Source organism: Echeneis naucrates, chromosome 23, assembly GCF_900963305.1.
Source record: "Echeneis naucrates chromosome 23, fEcheNa1.1, whole genome shotgun sequence".
In the NCBI taxonomy this organism is placed as follows: domain Eukaryota; kingdom Metazoa; phylum Chordata; class Actinopteri; order Carangiformes; family Echeneidae; genus Echeneis; species Echeneis naucrates.
The window spans coordinates 11549059-11561298 of record NC_042533.1 but is presented as its reverse complement, the minus strand read 5'-3'; the positions used below and the strand labels follow the sequence as shown (position 1 = coordinate 11561298).

The 12240-nt window shown below is 41.6% G+C and overlaps 1 protein-coding gene across 3 annotated transcripts in view; it reads right to left on the bottom strand.

The window, feature by feature from the left end:
- plekha5 (pleckstrin homology domain containing, family A member 5) overlaps positions 1–12240 on the bottom strand; it is a 167543-nt gene that overhangs the window by 28837 nt on the left and 126466 nt on the right. For all 3 annotated transcript variants that reach the window (XM_029494678.1, XM_029494679.1, XM_029494677.1), the window contains exons 7-11: positions 10962–11066; positions 9868–9940; positions 6351–6451; positions 3690–3805; positions 1763–2902 (exon numbers count right to left, since the gene is read on the bottom strand). In XM_029494678.1, the coding sequence (XP_029350538.1) occupies positions 1763–2902; positions 3690–3805; positions 6351–6451; positions 9868–9940; positions 10962–11066 (1535 nt within the window). The remainder of the gene's footprint in view (positions 1–1762; positions 2903–3689; positions 3806–6350; positions 6452–9867; positions 9941–10961; positions 11067–12240) is intronic.

Sequence of the window (12240 nt, the reverse complement as noted above, 5' to 3'; positions counted from 1 at the left end):
GCCAGTGAAGTGCTGCTTTCTGGAAGCAATAGCAGACCAATTTTGGAAGCTTTGTCAAATTGAAAGAGTTGATCTGTATCTGTACTTAATTTTAGGACATTGCTTTTACATTCAATATTTAGCGGCCTTATCCCACTGTATAAATGTAAATCTAAACAGCAACAATGCAAAAAAAAAAGTACTACAGATTTCTCTAAATGATCTCCACCCTTTGCAGAGGCCATATCTAAAATGTTATGTGTTGATATGCTTTCCCAGATATTACAATGGGGACAGAGGTGGGCTGTTGTAACATAATTACTATAATAGTGTTTTAGGATTCAGGTTTTACTTTACAACATATAATCATATCTTTGTATTTTAGGTTTCAGATTTAAGTGATGTAACAGAAAACAGCAAAGTTTGCTTTGTTTTCTTTTTTTGGTCCAAAACCACTGAAACAAATGAAGCAGTGAAATCAAGTAGGCAGCAGATAATGCTAAACTATTAAAAGCATAAAGCTGAAAAAAATTATAATAACAATAATAAACATTTAATGAGAAATATTTGCTATTCTGCAAAATATTGTGACAGCCAGTATCATTGCATATAAAATTTATTGCATTAAATTGATATATATAAACTCCAATGTCATTTATGTAGTTAGAAGCTGCCGTTGCTGCAAAACACATCTCTGGCTTTTCTATGCTGCCTATGATTGTAAAAAGGGATAAGTGAGAATTTACTTTTGAAACAATTCCCGACAGTTCTTTAAATTGGCTAATTGCTTCAGTTTCACATGCTCCTCAAAAAAGAATGAAAAAGTACTCTTCACTCAGTGCTTATCAGTCCATTCACCACTGCAGTATGAATCACTCTGCTCACCTTAAAGAACACAGCTGTTAGAGGAAGCAGGACTCTGTGTTAACAGTAATAACAATCAGTCATAAAAAGTTTCTATATTTTTCCACTTTGCGCTGATAAAGATGACAAATGTGTCTCTGCAGCACTCGGCCTGCTCACTTCTCATTACAGTCTAATTTCCATGACTTATTCATGGCAGCAGCAGGAGAGGGGAAGCACTGAGAGCAAATGGAGCGTCTGCGCTCTGCGCTTCTGTTTTGCTGCATTTTTCAGTGCAGCCGGCTAAACAGCAGCTAAACGCTGGTTCTCCCCTCTGAGATCCACATCTGTGGTGACACAGAAAGCTTTCAGCTCCCTCAGGCCTGCAAGGTCAGCTCAAGGACAAGTTAAGATACACTTGGAACACGACTGGTAGGGTAAAATGTGAGATGCCTTCATATTGCACTGTACATGAGGTTTAAATGTGCCCGTAAAAATGTCCAACATATCTAGTTTTTAAAATTGTAAATGACACTGTGATACACAGCATTAGTCAGCTCTAGTTATATGATAGGGAGCTGTGTGTGTTTATTCTAGAGCAGCCTTGTCATTTGGCACTCCACTCTAGTGTGGCACTTCACCAATCAGAGGCTGCAGATTAATCAACATATCTGTTCTGTTGCCTTCAGGTACTGCAGGAATTTCATGAACTTTCATTATTTTTTCATGCCCTCATCTGAATAAATCTCCTGCCTGCTTCCAGCTCTCCTCTTACCTACGCTTTGTGCAATGTTAGATAGCCTCAACCTCATAGACAGCCCCTAAAAAAACATGACTGCACAAAATGCTGTCTCTACAGTTTCGGTTTTTAATCATAAATGCCCAAAAATAAAAAAGCACAGTTATAAAAACATAAGTACACACGCTCAGTCAGGCTCACCTCCTGGTGTCATCATCTAGTCCTCTTGACCTATGCGTACGGACCCAGTGTTCCAGCTGCTGCATGGAGTTGGTCCTGGACAGGCCCCTCTCAGGCTCCTGCACTGGAGCAGGGGACGTAACTGGACCCCTGGCAAGGCTGCCATCCAACTCAGCTGGGCTGCACTCTGCAGTTGGCTCCCCTGTTCCTGACCCAGACCCAGATCCTGATCCAGAACTGTTAGCCTGTGCAGCCTTTTGGGCGTTGAGATTGGCCTGGCCCTGGCGGGATGCAGATACTGCTGCTGCGATGGCAGCAGCCTGAGCTGGCTGGAGCTTGATGCTGCTGATTTTGGTCAGAGATTGGTCTGCATTGGGGTCTCTCTGGAAGCCATATTTATCACCATCACGAATCGTAGCATACTTTTCTGCATCTCTGAGTGTAGCGTACTTATCCCCTTCTCGTAATGTGCTGTATTTCCTCACTTCTTTCATGGTGCCGTATTTGTCCACAACATGGATGGTACCATATTTATGATCCATCTCTTTCAGTGTGCTGTACCTGTCTGTTTCCTTGAGTGACAGCTGTCTCTTCACTTCTTTCTGGGGAACATATTTCTGTCCATCTTTTTGGAGTGTGTGTCGGTCTCCACCTTTCTGCAGTGCATATTTTTCTCCATCTTTTGTGAGCAGGTACTTCTCTCTGTCTTTAGCCGGGGCATATTTTTCTTCTGTTGGTGCCACTGTGTATTTTTCATCTACTTTCTGAACGGTGTACTTCTCTAGCTCCCTGTGAATAGCATAAACCTCTCCGTCTTTCTGCAGCGAGAATTTCTCTCCATCTTTTCTAAGCATGTACTTTTCCCCATCCTTGTGGAGGAGATATTTCTCTCCATCCTTCTGAAGCAAATAGCTAACACCGTCTTTCTTCAGCGAATACCTCTCGCCATCTCTTTGTAAGGTGTAGTACTCGCGTTCCCTCTGGCCGCCAAGTTTCTCCATATCTTTTTGACGTTTGTCGTCAGCCCGAGAGAGGGAGTGTTGTCGTACTGGTTCACGGTTGCGTTCGTTGTTCTGGATCTCGGGTCGGGTAAGGACTCTGTGGTTCAACAAGTTATTCAACTCCTGAGGCGTTCGATGGTCCACTTTCAACTTGTCTGATCTAGGAAGAAAGAGAGAGTTAGAATGGATATTATAGAAAATCATAAAAGGGGTTTTAAAGAGATTTCAAAGACAAACTTGAGAGTCAAAAGTCCTATATTTGTCTGACAACTCTGCAAAGTATTGCTCATCTTTTCTTGCCGTTCACTTCTTAAAAGAAGAGCGAAAACCCCTGACAGGAGGAGAGTCTGGGTTCACTGAGTATTGATGTATGAAGCAGCACTGAAGGATTATGTCCTTTCTTCTAGTACAATTTAATATTTACAACTAAGACTTTTCCCTCAGATAGAAGGGGCAACTTTCCAAAATTCACACCAACTTAATGCTGTAATGAACCTTTGGGACTTTGTTTACTCCAAGTCTATACAGTTGAGATTATCTCAAAATGTGCTGTAAACAAAGCACTTTGAGGTCATCTTGGAAATCTGTGCAGTAAAACAATGCAGTTTAAAGCACTGTTTTGGTATCTCTGGAGTTACTGACAAGCATCTTCATTTCTGGGCAGAAGTACGTGAGCTATGGCTAAACCTGTAGTGTAACTATGGAACCAATGCTGCCAGACACAGAAACTTCATTGTGCTTATGTCTGTACATTTAACCGATGATTAAGTCATTAGCTAAACCTTTTAATATGATGATGCAGACATTATCTTACACTTTCTGCATGGTCTAGAAACTCCTAAAGGTGGGTCACCCTCCTCTGCTGTGGGTACAGTCAAGCCCCACTCCTTCATGCTCACCCACTGGGTACATGTTACTATCACCACATTGTTATACTGAGCACCAACCTCCTGACTGGTTCAGTGTGAACAAGGGCAGCATCTGTCATGACTTTCATCCAGGACTCCATCTCTTTGGCTGTGTCAGTGCAGAAGTAATATGTCCGCATGTTGGGGTGAGTGGCCTGGCAGTGTATGGAGAGAGAAGGGTGATGGCAAGGGAAGGAGAGAAGGACACAGAAAAAAAACTAAACGAAACAAAAAACAGCAGTGTGAGAAGCAGCTTGAATAGTGACCTTGAAATACCAGCTTGTGGACTTCTGCTGGACATCACTCCTACTGGCAGAGATGTGTGTACAATACAACTGTATGTGTCTGTGTATGCGCTCCCTAGCTGCCTCCCCATGTGTCTCATTGTGAAAAAAATTTGAGTGTGGGAATCCTCAGTGTTCCTCTTGGCAAAAGTAAAATTGAATAAGTGTGAATTACACTGAGGTATCAGACTAACAAGTTTCTGTGTGTGGAAGTGTTGACAACATGTTCCAACATGTTGTGATTATCTTGTGTATGTGTACTGATGAGGCTCCTCACAGCATTTCCCACAACAAGTAGTTGCTTTTTATTTTTCATGATGTAAACCGAGCAGATTCAAAACAAGTCAAGTTAATTACAAACTTAAAGCAGAAGCTACAGATTGTGTGTTTCAATGTGAGATGAGTTAAGTATTAATTTCATGTCTCTGGGTGAAGTTAGGAATGAACTGGTCTTGGTTTTGCCTTCTGACAAAATGCTGGGTGTGCTGGGAACGCTAACAATGAACAGTATGTGTCTGAATCAGAAACTACTAAGATGGCGATTGTAGAGCTGACTGCTCTAGGAAACCTGAGAATGGTGACACATCGTCCATCTTTAATTACTTTATTGCAAACCACCCAGCGTTCTTGTAAGGTGGGTGAAGTCCTATCAAAGCGGAAAGCAACTTTCAGCATTACAAGAGCCTTTTGGGCGCTACTCCTTTAAAGTTTTGCCTGCTATAGTAAAGGTACCACCAGAGTTTCACTACACTTATGATGCTGCATATAACAACTGCAGTTTGATGCATTTATGAAATAACAGGACAATATTGTATTTCCCTCAGAAACGTTTTTTTTTCTAAGATGTATCCATAGTTAGCTTGCAGGGGGTCAAGACCTCAAAGTAAGTCACCAGACTTTGGTGACGCATAGAGACAGAGCACATTTAAGCCCCGCCCACACCGGAAGGGAAAACAATCAATAGCTCTCCATTGACTTTATGTTGTATGAAGGTATCTGTTATCACTCTCCGTGTGCCAGCAAACACGAACAAATGCCCCAAAGCTGCTGTGTGGTAGGGTGCACTGCTAACAGGGTAAAAAAAACTGTTTACATTTTTATAAACTGCCGAACAGAAAAAAAAATGAGCCTTTAAGACGAGAGAGGTGGATACAGGCAGTGACTACATGTCAGCCTTGAAGACCGGGCAGTCAGAGTCGGCTGGCTTCCACAAAAAAGGATAACAAAAAAGTTATCAGCATCCAAAAAATTTGTAATTTCTCATCGTTGTGTGAGTATATATTCCTAACAAAAAGGAAGATAAATAACAAGTAATTAGCTCTCACGAGATACTCCCCTCATGCCAAGCTTTTTTCAGAATATTTTGTAGCATAAGGGATGTAATGTTAAATTTTATAATACTAATAAAAAGATAATAAATATATGCGCATTAATTATTTTTAACTGGAAGTTAAGCTTGCTGAATTGGCATGGCTAACTGTGGGAGCCGAAGCTAACGAAGGCTAACCACCCACCATCTAAGTTTTAAACCCCATAGAGTGGGGCAGATTTGAAACGTGCGGGTTATAAAAAGCTATTTTAAAATTATGATGTAGTAGTGTGGCTGTAGCCTTACCTAAGCAAGACTTGGTTTTTATCTGCATCAGGTTAAATGATGATCTTACCGGGGACTCGATCAGGTGGTTGTAAATATCACCTCCGGCCATTCAGTGGGATCATTTCTCCGTGAAAATGAGAAAACCCCACATATGTGAGTTTTTCTTTGTACATTTTTTTCCCTGGTGCAACTAGCGCGTTAAAACAATCATGTGACATGTTGAACAATTATTAAATAATAATGTTTCAAACTAACTACTGGACAGTGTTTTTTAAATGGTGACGCCGATTTTTTTCCCCTCTGGTGGGCGTGGCTTTTGGAGTATGACGCGTTGCGCTCTGTTTTGACCGACAAAATATTAGGACACGTTTTATTTAAGATAAGATCACCTAAATCTCCAGAATCATAACTATTAAAAAAAAAAAAAGAACTACAGAATAAAATAAAATGTATTTCAATTAAATAGTCGTTATTAATTCACATTATTTCCCCAAAGCCAGCGATTTGAAGACATTCCCGGGGAAACTATTCGAAAACGACAATATGATAATATATCTTCCCCTCTTTCCATTTTTTCTAAGGATGAATTACACATAACCTTCAAATGCCATTTGAAGCAATAAACAACTTTGAATTACAAAATACTTAGCTCTTCCTATAAAACACTCTCATTGAACAATGTGCTGCTGTTGGCCGACTGCTGCTGGCTTCCATCAGCTAGTCAGCATTTTTATCCTGAGCACATATTTTTCAAACAAAAGTCTTCATCATCACTCCTAATTAAAAACCTCCAGAGATAACACTTGACCTCTGTTTTACCTTAAATGCATATTTCCTGCTGATGTGGTCGTCCACCGACAACATGGAGATGTGAAAGCTGGGCAGCAAGATACTTCCCAGGATGCTATCTTCTTTCTCATCTGCAGTAAAGACAGATGACAGTCAGGAGTAAGGTAGGGTCATGAATTAGTGGTGGATATTTACTTTCAAGTCCACAGTAAGGTTGTGGCTCAGGTTCAAGAGGCTTTAAACCAAAAAATCACATTTGGCCATAGATTAGACAGGAGAAACATATAAAATATTCATCCCTTACTTGAAGTGTGATTGTAGACTTCTGATCATTCCAAATCAGAAACCAAACAAAGTGTGGGCTTGCTTGATATGCAGATAGGGCTGATATATTCATGATGGTTTATTTCAGTGAGAAAGACATCAAAGCCAATTTATAGAGAGTAGCTTCACAGTGAGATCTGGTGGAAGAAGCTCAGCTGTTTGAAGGCGCTCTGAATAATCTGAGCACTAATGGGGTAAGTGAGGGAAAACAGGAGCCACGTCAGCCCGAGAAGAAGCTGAAATGTGGCAGTTAAGGAAGACCACCTAAAGCACAAATGAGGACACACATAACTGTGCAGCTTTAATGCTTTCCTTGATTCTTTAAATGAGAAGCATTTATTAAAAGCTGTCTTATTTAAATTTAGATTTGTTCAAAAATGGATCCACCCCCACATTCATGCATTTCCTAACAACCCTCATCATCAGCGTTAATTTCTCTATACATAACTGCACTCATCTCACTATGTTAGTTTCTTACCACCCACTGTTCTGCCAGCGGGTTACTAACAACACTCAAAAACTGGTCATTCCATGAGAAGTTAATTGAATATGGAGATGCATAAGTACTCATGATTTTCAGACCCCAAGGCAAAGTGAATAATTCAAGTGAAACACAATAATGAAATATAACTGTGTATTTGTGGGATGCTTTCTTCCCATGAGCTCCAGTTCAGACTTTTGAAATATGCTGTAAAGTCTGGTGGTCTGACTTTATCTGGTCCACAGTGTGATCAGAGACAACAGTTCACTAATGTGAATTAGAACGTATGCTACTCTCTTTTTTTCTCATCTTGGAAGCAAAACAGTAGCAAAGAAGTTGTAAAATTCTGATGGAAGGAAAATTTCTGTGACCCTATTTATATTCTTTATGGATAAGTTTTGTAACAGCAGTTTTATGTTGGGACTGCATGATTATCACCTTTGCATGATGCTGCTCTGATAGGACATGAAAACTATAAGAAATGTGGAGTAGGCGGAAACGCGATCGCTGCACCAACTGCAGCAAAAACCTACAGAGCCTCCAGCCAGTGTTGCCGTTTGCTTTAGCCGAGAATACACAGCAAACGCTGCACCTCCTCCAGCCCCCGTCCCTGCTGCTAAATTATTGAGACAAAAAGCGCACACACCGAGAGAATGAGCAAGAAAATGGGAGGATAAGAAAGCTTTCTTGCACGGAGAAAGGCCGTGGGTATACGCTCCAGTGTGAGGGGGTGTTTTCTTTTCAGAAAGCTTTTTGAAGAACAATTGCCTTTTAAGCCTTTTTAAGGTTCACCACTGGGTTGATGAAGGTTATTCAGTTCAGCTGCAATCAGTGTTGTCCATGGTTGGTCAATATTGTGATCATATTCAGCTCTTTGTTTTTATTTTGTATCAGTCAAAGTTCAATGAAAGCCCATTTTCATTTCAAACTCTTTTATGCTGCAATATTAGCTTAGGCCTACTCATCCCAGTGTTGAATTCTGAAAACAAAATGTAAAACTCAGTAACCAGTAATCGAAACTGAGTCACGCATCATAATTGATTGGAAATTGGAAGCATGTGAAGTTCAAGTCTGAATCTGATCCGTAGATTTTTTTCAAAATTTTATTTTTTGGGGGCTTTTTATGCCGTTATTTCAACTAGTAAGTGACAGAAAGACCAACAGTAAACAGGAAGCGGGGGATTGATCTTGCGTTCCTGCCCAGTCCTGGGCCAGATCTGGACATGGGATGCCTCATCCACCTGCGCTGCCCTGCTCCATAATTTTAAAGGAGAACTTCTTCTGAAGTTTAGCAAGCCTTGGACCAGGTGGACTGTCTGGTCACTTTAAAGGCAAAAAGTTGCTGCATTGTCCAGTCTGCTATGAAAGAGTAGAGCTGCTTGGGGGACAAATTCTAACTTCTTATGGTGTCACTGCTCAGTCATTTATGTGCTAGAGCATATTAAATGTGTGTAAAAGGCTGTTTTGGGAGTCCAGCTTGGAGTTGATGATTGTATAAAGAGAACTGTGATGAGCTGGCATCAGCTCATGATCAAAAAGCTGTGTTGAGAGCAGACTGATGGCTGAGCTTCAGTCTTAGAGATATTTTTTTTACCTCTTTGGAAACGTTGGCATTTAGTGTAACTCTGACTATGCAAGAAAATCATACTTTGATTTCAAAGGCCCACTTCAAAGGATCATCCTGGTTTTTTGACAACTTGGGTCACTCACTCACTAAGGACTTTATCAGACACCTTATTAAACAACCTGCTTGTTCATGAATCCCGTCAGCCAATAATGAGGCAGCAATGCAATACCTAAAATCGGCTGTTCTGAGCACTAATATTTTATCCCCTCATGCGTTTCAAGAGAACAATAACATTTTCTACATAAAATTCATCCTTCAAAAAAATGCTCTTCCCAGTTCTTAGAGGATGAATCCAGCTCTGTTGTACATCTTCACATTTTCATAATCATCATTAGGTGATGACATCACAAATATAATCATGACCCTGCTGCCTCACGCACTGGTAGATACATACTTCTGATAGGATGGATGCTTATCATCTTTCCTCACACAGAAAGCAGAGCACCTCCAAACTCTGCTATCACCTCCAGACCTGAGTGACAGAAGGCCCTTAGAATAAAATGATAGAGCAGGCTGGAGAAAAATGAAAAAGAAAAGGTTATTATTGAAGACGCGAGCACACCGCTGTCCTTCCTGAGGACGCCTCCTCTCTCTCGTCTCTGCCTGGCTAAGCCAATAAACATCCAATTCTCCCCTGGGTTTGTCATGAAAGCAGCTCCTGATTGCGCTCTGGGAGCGGCTAATTTGTCAATTTATGGAGATGGAAAAATCTCTCTCAAGGGTGTAGGAGACATGAAGAGAGAACAGATGAGGTTTGGCAAACGAAAAGCTCTAAATTAGTGCAGCAGCATGGGTGGCGAATCTGTGGGGAAGAGCAAGGACGACGACTGTTGTGACAAGGGCACTTGACCTGGTGAACCCTGGTGAACCCTGGTACATGGCTCCTGATTAACTTAAAGAGAAAAAAAACAGTTCTCCATTAATGTGACAGCGTTCCAGATATACTTCCTGCTTGCGGAACCACTTTCAGGAGGCTGTGCTGTAAAGGGACATTTCGTCATCTAGCTGTAGAACTGTCAAGTCAGTACAGGTGACTCCAGAATCAGTGTGACAATGCAATATGACATGTCTGTCCACACGTATTAGTATGTGTGTGTGCGTGTGCATGTATTCACCACGGTAGTAGAAGAGGCACATGTCTGACAGGACGAACCACCTCTTCTTCCACAGCTTCATGCCTGTGCTGTCCTGCAGGGGTTAAAAGCACCACTTAAATAGTTCTGAAGAAAAAATATATTATCTCCCTCTCTTTCTCTCACATATGCTCACACTCACATTTTAACTGTTTTCTGTTTCACTCTTTTCCCTTGTTTGATCTCCCTCACTCCCCTCCTCTTGACATCGTCTCTGTCTCTCCCTCTGGCTGCTTCTATTAACCAGCCTCTGTCTCCTCCTCTGAGACAAATTGCCTTGTTTTATCTCTTCATAACGCAGTTACAAATTTGCCGCTGTGGTGCTCTGGGCGAAGGTCTGCGCTTTGTTCTCTACACCCCCCCCCCCCCCTTCAGTGGCATTTTATGACGACAGAGACAAGTTTGTTTTTCTATTTTTGAGATGATTTGTTTGTCCACTCATTCCTGTAGCTTTATTCGCACAGTGTCACATGTGGACACGGAAACTGTTATGCTGTTTGGGTAAACACTGGTGATATTTCTTGTGTGATTGAGGCCTTCGCTGGATGCCTCTTGCTGGTGTGAAGTGAATCACCTCTCATCTAAGGCAGTGAGGGGAGGCACATGGGCTCAGATGCAGGTTATTGACAGTGGCTGTGAATGGGGTTTTGAGGCTGAGCAGAATAGTGTTCAGTGAGGCTGTCTGCAAGGGAGTGTGTGGGCCAGAGGTCCAAAGGGCAATTGAAAAGTTCAACCTGCAGTGCGTGGATGGAAAAATAATGAGAAAACTAGCAAAAACATCCAGTTGCCACCTGAAACAGGAACAGGAACCCCATTTTTCAAGGACGGCATGACTTCTGTAACCTCTGTTGTGAGGCCACAACAAAGCCGTCATCGCTCTCAGCCATGCCCCGAGCCCCACCCACCTGGATTCACCCTCTAACCTTGCAGAATTCAGTTCTTAGGATTGGAAATCTGCTGCTTTCCTCCCGCCTCCAGTCTCTGGTCTCTATACTGAAGTCAATCTGTCCATTCTCAGCCCTACACTGACACAGACACATCCCAAATGTTGAGGATGAACTGCCTTCCTCCTGTACCTGTTTGTAAAGCCAGTTGCTCTTGACCACTGGGGCATTGGGGTTCCTCTTGATGGAGTTGGACCTTTTGCCAAAGTTGTGGACTTTTTTGGAAGACCTAGAGGGCTGTGAAATAATAAAGGAGAGGATATTTTAATACATGCAGTAAATTCAGCTCATGCACATAACAGACATTGAAATGCACATATATGAATAGATAAAGCACAAAGAATTTTATAAACCTAGAATAAAAACACCTCCCTCTCAAAAAAAGGAAATTGTTGTTATTGTTTATCTCTTTCAGAGGAAAGTAGCAGCTTGAAGAAAAAACAACAACAACAAAAAAAAAAAAACCCACAATATCAGCTGTTCCTCCCTGATCACAATACAACAATCAGACGTGACAAGTGTTCTGTGGGCTGTAAAAAAGGAAACAGCAGCAGCACCTATAAAAAGCAACACACGGGGCAGATGTATTCAGCTCATTAAACACAGCACGTACCACATCCCCCATATTTCAGGGTTACATACTGCAGCAGTGTAGAATAAAATCCTCCTTTATGTCAGTTAGCAATACAAAGACAGAAGAGTCCTGTATATAAGTGAACATCTAATGGACTGTAATTAATCATCATGGTAGGACTCCTGATTGGACTTTCATAATATTATTGGTGAACCTTTTCCTCTGTACAAAAAAAAGTTGTGTGCTTTTTTCCTGCAGGGGCCAGAGATGTTGGCCAGCATATGCCCCTGCATATATAAGATCAAGCAGGGTCCTGTTGTAGGAGACTGACTTTCTCTGCACATGTATACTACATTGTGGTGGTTTGCCTCAGGTCTGCTTGATGGCAGAAGTGTCCCGCTTTTTGACTTTACAGCAGCAAAAGAAAAAAACTACAGAGTACATGTGTGTGTCTGTTTGTGAGTCAAAGAGTCAAAGAGCTGGACCTGCACAGCTCAGCCATAAATAATGGCTTCTCATGAATACATGGAGGGGTGCAGTTTTACATTTTCTAGGGACTAGTGTAAGCAGAGGCGCTACATCAGTTATTGATGAAGGCACAGAACTTCTGATACGTGCATGCATATGTATTTCTTGGCTTTTTGTGTGTTAATTAAGCATTTTAAAATGGACACGGTGTCCAAACCAACAGTGCGGTGAGCCCTTTCAGGACATTCATGGACAGCTGAGTGCCTGTTACAACTCAGCGTGCTATTGTAATGAGGTTGGCCCAGCAGTGTCAGTAAAACAACAAATCAAGTCTTTCAGGGACCTTCGCTTAGCAAGAGGGGGATATCA